Genomic DNA, 20,615 nt, shown 5'->3' with positions numbered 1-20,615 from the left:
AGTTTTTTGTAGATAAAGTGAAATCATGATGTATAATGTTGGCATAATCATACCTGTAAAGATCCTGTTGATGACTAAAGGTTTGTCTCCGTGGATTGAGCCTTTTCCTCCCTCGAGAGTGAACCCAACTCCTCCAGCTCCTTTCTCCAGCTCCACACTCACTGGTTCTCCCTGCTCCTCCACTGCAGCACAATTTAAAATAGGGCAAGTGTAAATGGACTTGCATTTCTATAGCGCTTTCCAGTCTACTGACCGCTCAAAGCCGCTTCACAACACTTGTCAGATTCACCCATTCACACACACATTCACACACTGATGGCAGAGGCTGCCATGCAAGGTGCCAACTGCTCATCAGGAGCAATTTGGGGTTAAGTATCTTGCTCTAGGACACTTCGGCATGCAGCTAGGATTCGAACCAGCGACCTTCCTATAACTGGACGACCCGCTCTACCTCCTGAGCTACAGTAGCCAGCACACCTTCACTACAGCTGAAAAATTCAAAGTTAAGATATTTACTGGTTTAATTTAGTCAAAGTGTGAACCACAGGGCTTATTTACTGCATACATTGAAAAACCATGTTTTGAAAAGGCACCGTACATTTTGGAGAGGCTCACACACTCGAGGTGATGGACTGCAGCCTGTTGTGTTGTGGTGCGACTCACCTGCAGGGTTGGGCTCTTTGCTCCGGCAGCCTCCTCCCTCTCCTTCCTCCTCTGCTCTCTTGCAGACCACCACCACAGCCAACTCCAGATCGCGGGCCTGACGCAGAGCGCCAGTGGCATCAGCGTGTGTGAGGCCGCGCAGCGTTTGTCCATTTATAGACAACACCTCATCTCCTTTCTGAATGGTGCCCTCCTGAGCTGCCAAGCCGCTGGGAAACACTCTGTGGACCTGGATGGAAGACAGTATCAGTACAGTATATGAGTTTAAAATCTGAGAGAGAAAGACAGACAGATCTGTCAGTCTAAGCCTTGCCCTCATGTGATCAGTACGAATCTGTATAGTGCTGCTTACTGTAGTAGCTTTGCTCTCCAGGTCAGACCCTCCAGCAATGCTGAAGCCCAGCCCCGCTCCCTCCTCTTTATGCAGGATCACAACATGGATGTCTACCAGTTGCTGTGGGAACACAGACAGACAGAGTTACTACAGAAGTTAATCTTATTTTTATATGATTAGCTCAGATTACATGTTTAACAGGTGTATTACTATGAAGAGACATTGAGCCACAGAGCATTGTTCACATCCTCTGAACCAGCTTCTGTAACTAATCTCTCACAAAGCATTTCTTCCTTTCTTCTGACAAAATGAAACCAAGTTCCTCAGGATAACTTCCCACATTCTAAGAGACATTGCCATCCACAATGGCAGTCGGTATTTCAGTTGAATGATTGCTTTGTGAGCACAGAAATAAATACAGCTCTCGTGAGAAAACTTCAAGCCAGCAGTGCTCATCATAACTCAGTTTCCTCCATATCCATCAAAGTCTTCTAAAGTCTTCCAAATGTCATGGATATTGATCCAATTTGTTGAGATATTTCACAAAAATGCACAATTGTGAGCCTCATGGTGGCAGTAAGAAGTCAGGTGACCAAAGTAGCAGGATTCATTGTAGAGGACACATGGATGTCAATGAATGAACCATATTTTGCGCCAAACTGTGAAGTAGGTGAGATATTTCACAGAGAAAATGGACATGTTGACCTGCCATTGGCACTAGAGGCTAGGTCAGTGGATTAACCTCTGGAGGAGCATGAATGTACAAAATGTAATTTCATTTTGCCAGACTGACGTCCCTAGAGCCATAATGCTAGCATCCCATAACACACCATCTGCCAAAAAAAACTAATAAAATGATCAGGATCATTTTAGTAACCAGTGCCAACAAGCAGTGAATGATGAATGTTGAATGATGAACACTGTACATGAATGACTTTTTACAAATGTCTTTGTAAACTTGGTACAGACAGATACATGAAATCTTTGCAGTTCTACATCTGAAGTAATGGTGCAGTCATAAAAACAAGGGCAGACTTCATGAGGTCTGAATGTGAGAGGTAAAGGGAGCAGGGAGTTTAACATGTTAAATCCTTTCAGACAGTGTGAGGGACTGCTTTACCCACAACACAGTGCACTGAGGCACCTTGTGTGCTCAGATCATCTGTATTCACAGAAGGAGCTCAGTGTGGAGTTTAATACACAGCAGATGTTGAGCACGTGACGACTCTCAGGTGGCCAGCTATATGAGTTGTAACTGAGATTCCCGTTCAGCCAGGAGACATGTAAAGTACTGTGGGTGGTGTGGCCTGATGGAAATCAGGCCACACACACACACACACACACACACACACACACACACACACACACACACACACACACACACACACTGACCAAAATAAATGGCACAAAACTCACCAATTACAAGACCTTTGTGGCAGATAACGTTATTCAAATGTTTCAACAAGGCATGGCCTTTTTTTGGTTTCTAGTAATCAGACACAGTAACAGTATGGCCTGCACAGTATATAAGTATCCAATAACAGAGCACTGCAAAATATTTAATGCATGTAAAAAATATACAACATGAAAGTTTGCAGTAGATATAGTCGTATTCCTGATTCCTGAGTTGTTCATAAAGTGTCTGACTCTGCCTTCAATCACCAGGGGGCGCAAGATTCACCCACACACTGTGCTTCAACAAGATGAATGTGGTGTCCATCAATTCATCCATCATCTGTTTATGAGCTGATGAACACCTGCTTAATACCCTTTATGTTCTGCTGAAAGCTGCAACAAGATAATACTTTGAAACTTGTATGAAGAGATGAGCCCTTTAAAGGAAAAGTTCAATGTTTTAAAAACACGCCCTTTTCTTTCCAGAGTGAGATGTTCAGACTGATATTAGTCTCATTACATTACATTTTACAATTAATTTTACAACACTATTCATTAAGCATTCTCTCCAATAAAGTTTGATATCTAACATAGTGATGACAAAATTACTTTTGGTGGCTGGTCCAAATGAAATAGGTGGTTGGTTGGTTGGTGGAGTCTGCTGCCCTGGAATAAATATGTTTGTCCTGCCTCTGATAATTATATGTTCAAAAGTTCAGCTTGTGTGTTTTTCAATTCATGTGGGGGATCCATAATCTGTTTGCTTGATAAATGTTATAAGATTGAATGACCAAAGTAAGAACTGATTAATACAGTGTGAGGTGAAATGGTGTGTATTCGCCCCGTGTTGAATGTTAGTTTGTAGCTTTGATTTTAAACGAATCTCCATGTGTTATTGGTGGGTTGTACCAAGTGAAAGTCTCTGAGGTTTTTTTTTTTTACCTTCAGTGTCTCTTCATCTAGAGCTTTGACTTCCTGCATCATCCTCTGTATTTCCTCTGAAGGGATGGCTGAGATGACAGAGTGAACAGAGGCAGACGTGACTGCTGCTTCGTCATGAGATCCACCCTCCCCTCGCTCAATGGTACACTCCCTCAGTGTGGCCAAGCTGTGTTTAAAAAGATAAAACATGTCAGAGATGAGGATGTAATGCTAGTTTGACACCTCTGAGCACAGTATACACTGCTGGCATGCACAGCAGTGTATACTGTGCTGAATTAAAAATGTTTTACAGTAAAAACTTGTTGCTGCCTCTCAGATAAAACAGGAAGTCTTTTTTTTTTAAACCTGAACCCACTTCCTTATGAATATAAAACAGGGTGGGGGAGGTGTCATGTCTACCCAAACCTACGTGCAGAAGTCTTACCTGACAGAGAATCCCCTGTCTGAGCTCTCCTGGGCGGAATCTGACTCCCGTGGATTTGTCAAGTCCACTGCAGAGGGTTCCTGCAGGTCTGGGGAGCCTGAAGTACCATGGCAGGGGTGTATGGGAAGAGAACGCATGAATGCTTGAGAAACCTGGCAAAAACAACATCTTAAATTAGATAACAATCTGGTTATTGTTGAACCAAACAGAAGGATGATACTGCAAAGACAGTTAGGTTAGAAACTAAAATATAAACAAATTGAGCTGTTAAACACAATTTCCATGCTTTATGGGTACATTCAAATTGTAGACTGAAGAAAATAACGTGTACTAAAATAGTATGGGGGCAGAGCCAGTGCTCAGAGCCGGACAGCTCTGGAAGCTCAAAACTTGATATTTCCCCCAAATGGATGTGGTTTCAGTGAGCTCCGTGAACGTCTAAGGTGGTGCTCTGAGTGCGCATTGTTTCCCTCGAATTTGTGTATGTACATTATGTGCATGGAAGGTGATATCCTGCCTTGTAAGAACCTTTGGGTGGTTTTGTGTGAACGTGCATCAGGCACACAACGCTCAGTGCACTGCAGGACATGAGGCGCCGCCTCTGGACAATATATACGTTTTTAGGGAGTCCTTCTGGAGGACAGAGTCAGGTGAAGAGCCAGACATCCAGGAGGAATAAACACCAAGAGGCACATCAGATTCTGCTCAATCCAGAGCCGTTTAAAGACCGGAGGAGAGCTCAGGGATTACTTTTTAACTTTTGGGGTTAAAAAGTGGATTTATCTTCACTCCTGTTTATCAACTTGACTGCAGCAGTGATCCGCGGAGTTGACCTCCATTGTCAGGTGTTTATGTTCTGTAATGTTGACTGCTGACTGGAGCTGGAGGGGAAATGTACTTTACTTCATGAACGTAATGTTACAGAGAGGAGAGGGGAAGAAGAAGAGAGAGAACCAGAGTCTCTGCTGTGTGATTGACCTGAATTTAAACAGACGGACACTCGGTGGATGCCATTGCTCGCTAGTTTACGGCTAACGTAGAGTCATCAGACTTTTTGGAGAATAAACACTTGCACGAGTAGCGCGATGAAGTCAGATGATCCCCTGTTCAAAGTCAAACGCAAACAAAGTACATTACCATAGTTCCTCACATGACAGATTACCTGGTTACTGAAGGCGAGGATCTTCCCTAAACTCTCTTCCTCCGGGCCTCTGAGGAGGTGACTGTCAGTGGGTGGTGCAGCACTCAGAGTTGTGCTCACCAGCTGACCTTGGCTCTGTGCTATGTCCCCCTCTGTCCCCTCTGCAGGACTTGTCTCTTCAGCCTGACTGATTTTCACAGGTGTCGCAGGAGGTAGGACCTTGGACTCTGTGGTCCTGCTAAGATCCTCTCTGTCTAGCTCAGACTCCTGTGTTGATGGTAAGACATTCCTGTCATCATAAGAATCCTGTATCCCTGAGACCAGATCAGTGCTGGTGCTGTCAGAAAGTGGGAGATCTGTTAGGGACTGGGCTGGGGGAGGTTCATCTTCAGAGGACTCGGCTGTTGTTTGACTACAAGCTTCAGAAGGGGAGGAGGTGATAGCAGAGGGTGCAGCAGACACAGTTGTGGTCTCTGTCACCCTTACACTTGCAGATTGGTCTGGCTGGATCTCTTTAGGGGTTTCATCTTTGTCCTTCCTGTTATCTACATGTGGGGCTGTGTGACTCCTGGACTCCTTCTCCACCAGAGGAAGGGAGGTGGAAGGCCTCCTGTTGTCCCCCTTCTCTGGACCCTCTGGACTGGAAAAAGTCTCAAATGAGTGAATCTTTTGTTTGATTGACAGGTTGGCTGTGGATGAGGCAGACCTGCCTCCGAAGGTTCTGGTGAAGCCCCCAGTCGGCCTCTGCTCTGCTGTTTTATTATGTTTTATATCTTGCTTCTTCTGGTCCTGATCATTCCGAATTTTCTTCAGACTCTGGCGAAACCAGGTGGGCTTGGGTGCCACCGGGGGCCCCTTCTTTGCTTCTGGAGGAGTTTCAGATGTGTTTTCAGAACTTTTGTCGCCAGGAGGATCTGAAGCTGCGTCTGTTGCTGTGCCATTGAGCTCGGAGGTGTTCTCTTCGTCACTCATGATAGTAGGCTGGCTGTGGACGTTTGTAGGCTGCGACTTATCTGCAGTGTTGTGGTGCCGGTGATGGTGTTGGATCTCGGGCAGCTCTTCAGGGGAGCTGTCTGAAAGGCGAACCCAGGGATCCTGAAGCTGCTCTTGGGTATGTTGGTCAATATGAGCCTGTCTCCTCAGAGCTCCTCTCTTTGGCTGTGAGCAGAACACAGCTGATGAATCACCTGTTCACACACCACAGAGGAGAGCAGAAAAATCAGACACGTGTGTTTCAAACATTTTAATGTAACTAATGTAACTAACTCATACTCAGATCTCTTTTTCAGAGACAATGTGTAGTCATCATTCAGGCCTCTGCCGCTATTAATACTCTTATCATGAAGGTGATATCATGATACATTTAAATCTAATAATTGCAATAATAATTGTGAGTACAAATGTATTACAAAACAAGACTGAGTCTACAGCCAAACTAGCAGCTTTGTAAGCCTGTACACAACAGTGCTTTGAGCTAAATGCTCATATCAGCATGCTAATATGTTGACAGTGACGATACTAACATGCTGATATTCAGCAGGTATAATGTAAACCGTGTTCACCAACTTAAGCGTGTTAGCATGCTAACATTTGTTAATTACCAGTTAACACTGAGTGCAGTAGAGGCTCATGGGATGTCATTAGCTTTGAAGGGTTTTATTGGACCAATAATATTTTGACTTGATGACTGTATAAGATGAAAAGTTAAAGGGGGAATAATTTTTGGGCCAGTGCAAAGCTGCAGGCTGCTCTGTTGTTGGCTTTAAGCGTCATCACAAAAGTCTTTACTGCTCCTATGTGAGGATTTAAAGACCCACTGGATTAATTCAGTATTTGATGAAAATCGTAGACTAGAAAACTATTGAACTGTGTGTATTTTATTCCCGACTGCTCCGCTACTTCACAAGCTGTGGATGGGATGTGTTGATTTTACAACAGACTGCAATCAAAGAGGGCCAGTAACTGCACAAGCTGAAGAATGGATCAATCCTGCTGTCTGTAACCTGACTTCAATCTTGGAAGCTGTACCACAACATGTTAATTTAATGTCATTTTGTAGGTTAGCTTAATGAATTGAGCGTAAGCATGTTGTTTGACTGATGTGATTTCTCCCACTCTGGAGAGTTTTGTGGTGATATTCAGGGTAGAGGCTAGCTTAACAGGAAGCTTAAAACACCGGAAGAGCTGACTGGAGACACAGTGAGCGGTGCCTGCTCAGGCCTGTGTGATTTGACCAATCAGAGCTAGCTTTTCGGCAGGGGGCCTTAAGGAGGACTGGGCTAAATCATAGCATGAAAAGTAGGGTAATACGTGAACCTCATAATGGCACTAGAAATCACCAAAGTCACTAGGGTACATTGTCTTAGCACTATATATTTTTATGTTTAAAATGTAATGGTAACTTATCCAGTAATAGTGGAGATATTTCACAAGACTAACATGTGGACCTCATGACCTACACCACAAAAGAGGATTCTCATTGCCAATCCTATACGTGTAATACACTGTTAGGTGTGGTGTCTAACTTTACTACCTTCAACCATGTGATGCTACAGTTGCTCTTTGTAGGACAACTATATACAACTAGGATAGTTTCAAGTAAAGTAAATCATACAAAAGTTGAACTTTAGTTTTTGTGCTTTTGCTCAAGGATCCCTGACAGCCCTGGTGTAACTAAAGCAGGTGATCATCAACATCACTGCAGCTTCACTTCAACTCAATCATTATATCCTGATTGCATTTTATGTACTGACACATAAAACTCTGCCTCAAACAGGAAATGGAATCTCAGTTACTTTCCAGCCAAATACTGATAACCACAGCACCAGGTGCATTTGCTGTCACACTGCTGAACTAACTACAATGCTAGTCCTGAAGTTGCATTCAGGTGCTTAAATGAAAGGTACCAGCACTTGTCTCCTACCTGGGTGTAGTCTGTCGGTGGTGCAGGCTGCAGTGTCTGGATGAGTGAAACCTTCTTTGCACCCCTCTGACTGTTCTCTTTTTCGTTCTCCTTCCTGCTACACAAACAGGAAGTATTGTGTCACAACAGTTTCTCTAGCAACAACCACAGAGAGGTGCAATAATGTACCCTGCTTCCGCTCAGACATTCATCGGTGCTGCTGTGTTCACACTCTTTCATTCAGTCAGTGTCAGGCCTATATCCTAACCAGCAACAAGCATGATGCATACAGACAGGGGTTGAATTGGGATTTATGACGAGGGGGTTCCCTTGTGCAATGATATGAGGTCGGCTGGTTTCACAGACCACACAGTCTGCAGTTTTCATAGGGAATATTTCTTCACTTGCAATTATGAAAACTGTAGAAACTGTGTTGTGTGGATATGAATTGTTTAGAGTAACAATGGCACTGTTTCTGAAGAGAGATGCTGAATTTCCAAGATGTCGCACAAACTAAATTCCATTCACCTCCATTATACTGGTTAAATTTCACACGTCTAAAACTTAATCTAACTATCTAAATGGAAAGATCCAGTGGGGAGAAAGAAAACATTTTTATTTTTATTTGATGTATTTATTGCAAATTTGGATGAATCAACCAATTAAATTTACAAGAGGGACAAACGTGAAGTCCCAAAAGATTATAATACAACACTGCAAACAGAGGCCCATAACCAAATGCACTACCAGTGATTTTAAATTTATGGTTGACAAAAAAGTGAAATTCCTGTCCATTCATCAAAATAGACATATCTGTGCACTGAAACAAATACACTAGGTATACAGTAGTAGGCTTAGTCCAATAAAGTGTGTTTTCATCATGAGGCTAACTATCTGGGGCCTTATTTCTTGGTTTAAGCGGTTCATGTTCATAATTGCAATGATCCACAAAAAAATATGACTGTGATTTAATACTTGGATTTTGTTGAAAAAATAAAAATCGACAGCTTTGATGTTGCTGGATTCATCCTGAACACTGCCTCTTTGTTCCTAATGATTTCAGTGTGTAAACTTGGAATCTGTGTGCAACAGCTCACTGATTTGCAGTCCAGAAAAGCCTTGAGTTTAATGAGGCTACCATATGATCACAATGCCACATCACGAGTTTGAAACGATTAATGATGCTACTGCTGTTGTGCCAGGTGCGTAAATTGCGCACAAGCCTAAACAATTTGAAGACAAACATATAAGTCCTTATGCTGTGGGATGGCCACAGCTATTTAACACAGTCTACATCTCTTTGATCAGCGTGAGACAGTGTCTGATAGGGGATGTTTCAGGCCAAATGTGTGAGATTTGGTAGCTGGGACACTGGAGGACACTGAGCCGCAACAGGGTGGAATTTGCCCAATTTAACTCCTGCAAACACATGTCATGCAGTGCTTGCATGCTGAAATGCATACATACACACACACACACACACACACACACACACACACACACACACACATACACACACACACACACACACACACACACACACACACACACACACACACACACACAGATACAGTAGTAAAAAGCAGGCATAATATGCATGAAGGGGACATAAGATGGGTATTGACTATATACAGTCAAAAGTATGTGCACACTTGGACATTACACTCCAGCCCAGTTTACCCAGGAATTACATTCATATTAGACAATTTCACAATGTACAGTAAATCCAGTACCAATGTTCAAATCATCTGCAGGAAGTAGTGTGACTGTTATGTAGCTAAGGAGACCAGACTTTACAGTCTGTCACAGACCTGCAGTTGATGTTGTAGAAAAGGGAACCGTAAAAACCTTGGATATGAATGTTATCACTGAGCATCATGGGTGCAGAGAATCAGAATCTTCTGATTACAGTGTTCTTGTATTGGCTGTACAACCATCTGCTGCGAATACAGCCTCGATTTAGAGATGGAAAACAGCTCCAGCACAAAATTACACTGGACAGCAGTGTCCACATACTTTTGATTGTAGAATTTAGTATTCCGGGCAGTAGTTCTCATATTATGGTAAAAAAAAACAACAACTATTAAGGCATCTTTAGAGTTTGTAAGCTGTAACTAATGGTATTAATAAAATCGTTTAATAATAATCTATAGAAAAGTTAAAGGTCATTCATGAAAACAACTGGAAATCTTGAGGTACCTCATACATTACTCCATTAAGTCTGCCAGTGTAACTGTTAACAAGTTGTCCAAATGGCATTGAGTCTTAATAAATCCTGTGGTTACAGCTTGTAAATCCTCTGAAGCAGTATGTATGTAAAAGGTAAAGCGATTAAACACTGTACTGTCAAAGTACTGTGATTAAAACAATGACCCTATTTTGTGTGACTCTGAAGCTGACAGCTTTACATTTCATTCATAAAAAGCTATACATGCTCAGCATGCTTTTACCAGCAAAACACTGCAAGCCACATCACTTCACATACATTCCTTAAGAGTGACCTGAGGATGTTTCGTAAGGCCTTGTATATACTGATGAAGAGCTGCAGGCCGTGGAAGGAGAGGAGCGAGTTACATATGACTCTTTTCATAAGAAGAAGGTTAGTACAATGAGGGATGCATGATTAGTACCAACAGGAACAGTAGATGGTGGAAGAGTAGGTAACAGTCAAACAGAGTGAAAGTGAAAAAGACTGTGATGCACAGAGAGCTGACAGCTAAACTAAGGTACTGTTTGAGAAACCAATGTAGCTACTGTGTGTGCAGCATCTGTCAGACGGTGGAAGGTCAAGACATTGAATAAGAAAAATCTACACAAATTATACACTTTCAAGTTTAAAATGATGTGATGGAAGGATGATTGTGAAGTTGTTTTTCTTTTGATTCTTCTGACACAAATGGTGAACAGTGATCGAACACAAACATGGCAGTTCCTGACCAATTTTGCAGTGCCAAACTTTGAGCTCTGTTTTGGTCATTTTCAAGTATATCATTTAAAAAATACCCTTTATCTGTTGCCAACTGCACGTTATGTTCCCAGTGGGAGGAGGGAAAGGACCAGTATGCAGCCAGTATGTTGTCCTGTGGAAACTGTTGAACCCTAGGTTCAGTTTCTATGCCTTTAATGTACAGGCTTGTGGCATAGTCACATCTAAGCCTGTGGCATTTAGTGAGTCTCCTAAATACGTTGGCCTGTATGGCGCTCTCTATATGAATATTAATGATCTTATATCTGTATATGAATGGATAGAAGAGAGAGGTAGTGTCAATTGTCAAAAATGTATTATTTTAATGATCCAAAAAACAAAAGAAAAAAACTCATATTCATGGACTTTTTAATCTGGCGACCACTTATGTCGTTAGTTTTATAACTTCAACAGCAAGTATAGTGTTGCCATGGAGTCAAGTTAGGGTGTTAGGAGTGTGGGCATCAATTTTCATCATGAAAAGTCCTGCTGCATTTATTACTTTAAGATGCTGTTTGCCCTAAAACCACGTAAACAGTCAGCTACCATGCAGTACTTTTGATCCTATGGATTTTTAGTCATCAGGTTAATGTGTTAAATTATTTACTTGCAGATAGATACCTGTCAGACTGTATGTTTGCAGTATGACAGAGTATCTGCGTTGATTTTAGGATTGTTAAATTAAAACAACAAACATGAATGAACAAACACTAAGCAATGATGTTATCAGCAGGTCATTCTATTCTTTTTATTTCTTCTGTACTAGCATGCACATGTAGGAGCACAAGCACAAAGGTGATATGAAAAACACAGTTTGACAACAGCTTCACACTATTTCACTGAGCACAAAGAAATGTAGCAGCGCAACGCATAACTGTGGATCGCACTGCTTTTCTTGCAAGACGTGCCTAACTCCGCCTCTGATTGGTTGGTTCGTTGGTCACCTTCTCTACCCTTGACTCAACCTGTTAACTCATAGTGTAGCGTTGTTATGTCTGTTTTTCTTGCGGTTCTGACATAGTGGTTTATGAGCTGTACTTTCCCTAGTGAACACATGGACCTCTTCAGCATGTGGGCACAGGCTCTACCGATCGCCCTCCCTCTAGTTATACATGAGCCTACCAGGACCGCAAAAAATTCTGTCAGATTTGACATTTTTTCAACAGTAAGAAGGCACCTTTTAGTTGAACTTCATGGTTTTCTTCCTGTCTTCTCTCATCAATAAACGTGGTGGTTGTATTTAGCATGGAGTCACAGGACCATAAAGCTATTAGGTTTCTTCGATATGAAAATGATAGATGCAAACCAATCAGAGGCAGAGTAGGGTGTGTCTTGCAAGAAAAGCAATGGAATCCATAATAATGCCAGTGTAGCAGCAAAAGGTGCAAATTGTAATAGCAAACATTGATGAAAACAATGCAGGTCAAGATTTTTGTCAAATTACCACAGGGTACCTTCAAAGTCTGTACGTGAAATAAGAGATAAGCATATAAGAAATAAGAAAAATAAAAGTTTGTTTTTTTTTAACTCAAGAGCAAATACTACCACAGACTTATCTATAACCTTTCCCTCTGTAGTTCAGCAGCTGTATTTAGAGTGGTGTGCTGGCACCTGGCAGCTGGTGTGTGATGAGGGCTCCAGTCCTTCATCTCTTACTGGAGATCCTCTACTGGAGCCGCTGGAGTCTCCATTATAACCCTCCTCACTGGTCACATCCTGAGGCCAGCAGTACCGGCGTGGAACAGCTCGCACCCTGGACTACACACACACACACACACACACACAAACACACGCGCACGCACACACACACACATGCACACACAGAGCTGTATTAAGACAGTATCTAAAACTGTTTGATCAAAGACAAGACAAAATGCCAGTTGAAATGACTCTGAACATGATTACACCTTTTTAACAATGCAAGTGTCTGTCTACCAGCAGTATGTTCATGTTTACTGGCACATGTGCCATGAGCCATGGGACTGGTGGAACTTTAAGAGTTATAATTATAGAGTGAACAGTTGTCTGTAAGTCAGATGTCCAGCAGGTTGGTTGTTGTTCACATTAACTTTGTATGAACTTGAGTAAACCGTGTGAAACATGAGTGGGTCATATGAATATGGTGGAACATTCAACTTTATTCAGTGGCCGTATGAACACAGTAAGTCGATTCATATTAAGAGATGTGCCTTGAGCAAAGAATCACTGGAATTATAGTACATCCACAGATGTCATGCTCCTCTGACTGCAAACTCCTCCTCGGAATGCAGTTTGTAATGAAGTCAGCTAATGTGAACAGATACATAGACAGAGACAGGACCAGTGATGTTGGTTTACTGCCCATAACTGATGAAACTGTGCTCAAAATCTTGTAACTCTTCGGTTGACTCTTGGAACTTACCCTGTATTTAGCTGAGTATTAAACAATTCTGCTGCTGCCACACATAATATAAAATAACTTTTTCTCCCAAGACCCAATATTTCATTCCAGTATGAGACCTGTGATGCAACTGACAATGGCAACTTTCCCCTAACCTACTATGTATCTTTCCCAGTGAACAATGGAATAGGGTCCAGCCCTTATGACCCTGTACAGGACACATGGATCTAGAGAATGGATAGACTTTAAAGATGAGCGTTGTGGGTCTCAGTACTCTTACTTAGTACTTAGTTCTCAACCAAATGGCCAGAATAAATGTTGGTTAATGCACATTTCTGCAATCCATAAAAAATCTAATCATGATAAAATAAATTTAAACTTGTGTTTCAGTTTCTTGAAGACTTTCACCTATCATCCAAGAGGCTTCAAGGAAACAGGGCCACGAGAATCCTTCAGAGGGCTCAAAACCAGCTGCTCAGTGAAAGAGTGTGACAAAATAATTTCACCATCGATGCACTCATTACTAAGACTGACCAGACATCTTGAGGAACTAACATCACTGCTACCAAGCAATGTCCTGGAAAATGTCTCCAAGTTTGTTGAGAAGGCACAAGCATCACAACACACATAAGGAACGGCAGACACGAAAATTCCAAACATTACAGGCATGTCAAAGCAACATAGAACAGAAGCTCTCACCTGGAGAAATAAGGACATCAACAACACAGCACATCTGGACATACAATAGGAGTGGGTGAAAAACGTGTCCAACAGTGAGCTCACCCAACCAGAGAAGGATGTCCTTGCCAAAGGACTGAACTTTGCAGAAATTCCAGAACAGAAACCAGTAGTAGATCTCATCACAGCAACAGAGTCAGCCACCAGAAACAACAAGTTAATTGCTAATGCAAAAGCACCCCCCTCCAACCTCACTACTGAGGAAAGGAAGGCCCTGCCATCACTCAAAAGAGACCGGAACATCACCATCTTGCCGGCAGACAGAGGGAGATGCACTACCACACCAAAGTCACTGATCTGCTTAGTGATACTAACTCCTATAAGACACTGAGGCAAGATCCTACCAGTAGCTACAAAAAAAAGGTTATAGAATATCTGCAAAAACTGGAAAAGGACACAGCTATTGACAGGCCATTATACTACCGACTGTACCCCGGGGAAGCCATCCCATGTATCTATGGAATCCTCAAGAGTCACATCACTTTTTACATGCATTCACACTCAAGAAGCGGTAAAGATGGTGAAGAAACGCCTGCTACAAGACAGCACTCTGTCCAGCAGAACCAACTTCACTCAGACCACATTTGTGCCTTACTTGACCTCTGTCTGATGACCACCTACTTCCAGTACAGTGAAGATTTCTACAGATAGAAGCACGGCTGTGCCATGGGCTCACCAATAGTGGCCAACCTCTACATGGAAGAAGAGCCTTGATCACCTTCACAGGACTGCACAGATTTGTGCACTGGGGAGACAAAACAAAAACTTCTCCATAAACGAATGGTACAACACAGGAGGGCCAACTCCGCAGGTCAAGACTCTGCTGTCCACTTACATCTGAAGGAGAAAAATCATTCCTTTGAGGACAACAATGAAAACATCTTGGCCAGAGAAGACAGATGGTTTGAAAGAGGAGTAAAAGAATCCATCTATGTCAAACTGGAACAACCGTCTTTGAACAGAGGAGGTGGCCTACGACATTATTTATTACCCACCTACAATGCAGTACCGAGTTCCCTCCTGAGACAGCTTAACAATGATTTACACCTGGGCTCACCTAGCCCTAGCAACCCACATGAAGGCCGGTTGGGTCAACGACCCACAAGTGGCCCTAACAACCCTGAAACTCAGAGTTCACACGTGTCCTTAACGACTCTGTAAGGACACTCCCACACAGAGTTTAAAAGCCTGCAACTCCCCTCCAGTTAGTTAGAACTGAAGAAGCCTCTTGGATGAGAGGTGAGACGTCTTCAAGAAACTGAAACAAGTCCAGTTGCCTACAATACAGCACTTAGAATTACCGGGACCTGGATGACTTGACGACCAAGACCCTTTATCAACATGTTTCTTAATGTTGCAACTTTACGTTTCTTTAGGTTTAATTTTAAATTTAATGTTCTGTCAACGCTGTGCTTATGCTCTGCTTAGCTTTAGGCATAAAAACCTCTTGGTTAGGGTTAGGAAAACATCATGTTTTAACTTAAGATACCTGTTTTGGTCGCAACAAACATGTCACACTTACAAATATTGAAATTATGTGGTCCCTCTCCAAACATATCCAGTGGTTGTGAACATGTCTGTGATTTGCAGAACCATTAAGTACCAACATTTCATCCTGGCGACTGGGCTAGAAACAAATTTCATTTTCGTTTCAGCACATTTTGTTAAAATGTATATTCTCTCATCAAAGAAGGAAGGCAGGATACCTTGGTGCCCCTGAAGACCAGATCCAGGGTCTGTTGACTGGACAGGTTGGCAGCAGGAGAGTTGTATGGGATATTGTAGTCTTCATCAGGATACACGGGCACTGACAGCCTGTTGTCAGACCATGTTTCTGTCATAGACTACACAACAAGAAGGAGACCCAGCAAGATAAGATGAGGCTAACACATCAGAAGAGGAGATAACTTGGACACACTTAAAGATTTATTTTCAGTTAAGAAAATCATTAATCAACATAGTGACACGTTTCAGTAGTAGCAGTATAACGTTTTTCACTCTCCATACAACCTGAGGTATGTTTGGTCACCTTGGGTGTGTCTAAGCTGTGGACGCGGGCTGACGGGTTATGGTGTGAGTTGTGGTGGAGGTTGTGGATGGTGAAGCAGTGGTTGTGGTGGTGGCTGTTGGTGTTGTCGCTGCAGGAGCGGGTCATGGTCTTCTGTGCTCGTCGAACCATCAGCTGACTGAAACTCCTCTCCATACAACGCTCACATCTCTGCCGGCTATGAGAGGACGACTCAAGCCTACGCAGGCCTGGAACATTTTTAAAAAATAATAATAATACAATTATAAATTATGATCAAAACTAGAGATACATTTCTGAGAGAAAATGTGTGTGATTACTCTGGGAATTGATGCTTGACTTTATAATCACAAGAACACTCTCTGATCTTAATGTACTGGCTGAATTAGAGCTGTAAAGGGAGTGAACTTTAAAAGCTTTAAATGCTTCTTCATTAGGCGTGTATCTCTTAAACTGTAAATGTCTTCATAATGAGCTTATGCACACTTCATCAGTAAGTAACAGTGAGCATTTGAAATTTGATTGGTGTTTTCACTGTATACTGGTGCTGAGTTATACATATGTAAATACAGTGGGACTAAATCATTTTGAAGTATAAATGGAATCTGTGCAGTATACAGTCACCGATAAGTAGTACAACTGATGTCTATGGGAGTATTTTTAAAACTTAAAGGGGCACTCCACTGATTTTACACATGAGATTTACTCTTCATGAGCATTACTACTCAGCCTGTGAAAACAGTTGAACTTTGTCTTTGTCTTGCTGTTGTAGGGAGCTTTCTAAAGCCTGAGAAAATAACCCCAATGATGTCATCAAGCTTGTCTTGGATTGGGCTGGCACACAGATTAAAAAATGTATAACAGCAAGCCTGTGTCTCAAACTGGGGGTTTGAAAGACATGACGGGGTTGCAATTGAGTTGTATTATGGGTAGTCTACAATCCTGATGAGCGTATATAATGCGGATCAGTCTGTCTGTTTTTGCTGTGGACACAGTTCACTGAAAAACACAGAAGTGTAGTCTTACATTAGTCTTCAGAAGTTTTTATATCACGTCGACATTCTGTCATTACGCTCCCTCATCCACATCCCTCTGTTTCTCCGTTAGTCTGCATCACATTTTTAACCAGTTGCTGGTTTTTATAATGCCTGGTTAGGTGGTGCTGCAGTCCTCTCAGCACCCCAATTGAAGTAGTGTTTTTCTCCAGGTTGTCATGTTCATATAGCCTCGATTACAATAAGCACAATAAGAATGTATGGGGCAAATGATCAAATATGCACTTTTAGTGGTCCATCCTCAGAACACTGTAGTTTCACCACAGCAGACCCATGTTGTCGCATAACTTAATTACGTAGCTTAGTGTGAGTGGAGTTAGATTCTCTCAGCACAGCAACAGTTTTCTTTAGTAAGTCCTTTTGAAATGTCCTTTCCTTGACCTCATGATGTTTTCCATCGGGGTTAAGGAAAAGAAGTTAGGAAAGGACTTATGAGGTGACTATTCGACTGCAGTCCTGGCCTATCCACTCTCCATAGCCCAGAGACACAGGTGCAGCAGCTGAGAAGGTTGGTATGTTTACTGGGTAAACTACAGCCGGCTGTTTGTTTTACAAATCAACCATAGGAAAAAAATGTATAACTATAAAAAAGAATGTTTTGGAGAATCTTCTAAAATATGCAAATGCTTGCAAATGTAATGATGCGTTGAATAAAAGATTTCATAAAAATGGCACTTTGACAGTAAATGTAGCATAAACCTTTTTAAATTTACAGTAGAGCAAAAAACAACATGGAAGAATGCTTTAAAGTGTGTAAGAGAATGAATGAAGACAATCCAGGTGAACATGCTCCATGTGAAAAATTGTGACCCAACCATGACCCTGAACAGGAATACAGTATGTGACTGTGCAAAATGAATACATTTTTCACCATCAATGCTCCACTGGCTCTTATCCTTTCTCAGTTTGCTGTTCTCCACTGCCTGAGCGATAGCATCATTCAGCTGCTGCTCTGATACCTGTGACACACAAACAGTGCAGAAGATGGGAATATCAATAAGAGCATAAACCGGGTTTAGCTAACAGACACACACACACACACACACACACACACACACTACACAAACAAAGTTAGAGCCTCCAGTCCAACCTGTTGGGAGTTTAAAATGATGAAGGGAGCAGAACAGCTAACAGCACAGGACCCACAGTTAAAGCCATGAGCCAACATTAACTCTGACTCAGCAGAGGCTTTGCCCTTGTAAAAAAGGTGGAGGCGTTGCATACTTTGGGATCCGGGTGTCGGCTGATGATGATGTGGACTGGACCTGGTGCGCATTGGCTCAGGACTGTGTAGACGTCATTCAGCGCCATGTTGTAAACCACAGTGTCGTTAATCTCCATGATCTCATCACCACACCTAAAGGAAAGGAGGAAGTTCAGGAAAAAAAGTTTTGGAAAGAAAAGTGAAACATAAGTGTGTACAAGAGTATGCACAGTGTTGATCTGAGGATCTGTTAAAGTAACATTTGTATTTTATTGTAAGGCACAAAAGGAAACATAAAATTGCTCTCTTGCAAATTCATCTTAACTTTGTTAATGTGTGTTTTGTCTGTTTTTTGTCAAATGAAAAAGATTCCTTATTCAAGTCTACGTAACAATAAATGTCTTTTGTTTCAACATGATTTTGCACAGCAGTAGCAAGTAGTAGCAGTATGAGTTGCAGCCATACACTAGCTAGCTATGAAACAGTTAACTGTTACTGCAGCTTTTTCTGAGGTGCATTACTCCCACCTACTATAACAAAGCAAGAAAAGAGAGAAACAGGAATGAGTTAAGAGGCACTGGATTATTTACACAATCTCATCATGTGTCTATTAATGACACGATATCAATATTTCATTTTTTGAATATCACGGTTATTGTCGATACCGGTTATCAGCGACACCCCTAGTTGAAATAAAAGATCCAAGAACTGTGCATATAAAGGGTTATTTCTCTCAAATGTCCATTGAAGGAGAACATTTGCCATTTGACAAATTTAAATAATTTTTAGTTCTCTTTCCGACCCTGTTTACACCGCTGTAGTAATTTCTCCTTACCTGAGTCTACCATCCATGTGTGCTACAGATCCAGGAGAAAGGGTGTGGATGTAGATCCCAGGGCATCCGTCACCAGATGGAACACAGCACAGTCCAATACCGAGACCAACACCAGCCTCTGGGAGATTACACATGCATATTAACCTTTATAATGATACTTTTATGATGATATTAATTTAGCATTAAAAACTCAGTAGACCACAGAAGAGCCATAGAAATCAGGTAACAATTGTCTGTAAGAGCAGCAACTAACATATGCTTTCATTATTCATTGGTCAATCAAAATATGAAAAATATTGTTAAATGATCATCACAAGTTACCAGAGCCAGAAGTGCTTTGTAAAAGGGAACTCATTCAGTTTTACTAGTCCTATGGGGTACGACTCTGCATGTTGACCTTTGTGAAGATTGTGTTTCTTGGCTCGGAAGCTACAAATTTATAACAGGAAGATGTGGGTGTTTACCAGGCAGACCATAATACCACTAAAAGCAACCTAAATATACTTTTAGTTGCCTAATGGGAAATGTAGGATCCAACGTTTGACCATTTTGTAAAATCTTTTCAAATTTTCTCTTGTGAATTTGAATAAACAGCTTATTTTGCACAGTACAGAAAAATAATAAACAACTGAATATTTTATTTATAATCTCTTCCAGTAAGAGAAACTGTGAGTAGAATTGTTTGGTATTTTAAATGTTAAAATAGCAGAAAGACTTCAATGAGCTCAATAATCAATTGTCAAAATCAACAACCACAGTGTCCATTCTGTCCCTGGGGCTGACCTTTCTGCAGGATAATCTCAATCATGATGCGGTCTCTGGGTTTAGCAGGCTGACCCGGGATGCTCATTGTGTTGCTGCAGTTGTTGTTCAGGTAGCTGCAGTCGCCTATGTCAGCGCTGACCCTGGCCATGCCTGTGGTGGAGCTGAGGGAGCGTGATCTGCACAGCTGAGCTACCTGTGTCTGACCACACAGAGCCCCCACCCGCAGGCTGGTCCTCACCACCAGAGTCAGCAGGCCCTTTTTGATTTGCTGCACAAACAAAAAACACAGTTCATATTTCAATCTGCATACACTACAAATGTTTGCTGGCTAAAACTCTTTTTGAAGATAAAGTGAAGCTGGATGAACTCTGACACGAGCAAAAATGAGCTCTGGACCCTGAACTCTGTGTTCATCATGCATGTATTAATGAGGAATGCAAATTTAGTTTGAGATATTTTCATTAACTTAACACGTTCTATTTGGAATATGGACAATATCAGCACAAGCTACACTGACATAACAAAGGCTTTAAAACTAGACTTTAACTCAGAGCCCCTAAACAAGATTATGATTATGATTATGTGACCAATCAAATTAGCACAAAGATCCAACAGCTGGCCCACTGTGCTTAACTTGATTCATTTTCCCCATTCACAAAAATGCGTGTTACTTACTGAACAGGTCACATAATTAACTTTATTTTTCAAGCTACAGTGTACAGCTAAAAAACTGCTGTATGTATTTTTGTTTGTGTGTTTTGTATTTCCTCCAGATGAACTTGTAGGAGATATGTTGGGGAAAAAACGGTGGAAGAAGTATTTAATCCTTTATTTAAGAATAAGTAG

The 20,615-nt window shown here is 41.7% G+C and overlaps 1 protein-coding gene across 1 annotated transcript in view; it reads right to left on the bottom strand.

Annotated features, from left to right (window-relative positions):
- Positions 1-20,615, bottom strand: part of il16 (interleukin 16) — a 45,271-nt gene that overhangs the window by 3,267 nt on the left and 21,389 nt on the right. The window contains exons 12-25 of the mRNA XM_073464235.1: positions 19,788-20,037; positions 19,005-19,122; positions 18,190-18,322; positions 17,837-17,924; positions 15,914-16,140; positions 15,591-15,728; positions 12,378-12,524; positions 7,823-7,919; positions 4,921-6,086; positions 3,759-3,910; positions 3,335-3,500; positions 1,016-1,117; positions 664-892; positions 54-182 (exon numbers count right to left, since the gene is read on the bottom strand). Coding sequence (XP_073320336.1) covers positions 54-182; positions 664-892; positions 1,016-1,117; positions 3,335-3,500; positions 3,759-3,910; positions 4,921-6,086; positions 7,823-7,919; positions 12,378-12,524; positions 15,591-15,728; positions 15,914-16,140; positions 17,837-17,924; positions 18,190-18,322; positions 19,005-19,122; positions 19,788-20,037 — 3,142 coding nt within the window. The remainder of the gene's footprint in view (positions 1-53; positions 183-663; positions 893-1,015; positions 1,118-3,334; positions 3,501-3,758; positions 3,911-4,920; positions 6,087-7,822; positions 7,920-12,377; positions 12,525-15,590; positions 15,729-15,913; positions 16,141-17,836; positions 17,925-18,189; positions 18,323-19,004; positions 19,123-19,787; positions 20,038-20,615) is intronic.

The sequence above is a fragment of the Pagrus major genome, chromosome 4 (genome assembly GCF_040436345.1).
Source record: "Pagrus major chromosome 4, Pma_NU_1.0".
Taxonomy (NCBI): Eukaryota; Metazoa; Chordata; class Actinopteri; order Spariformes; family Sparidae; genus Pagrus; species Pagrus major.
Note: the sequence above shows the minus strand (reverse complement) of the source record. Positions and strands in the feature narration are given on the sequence as shown.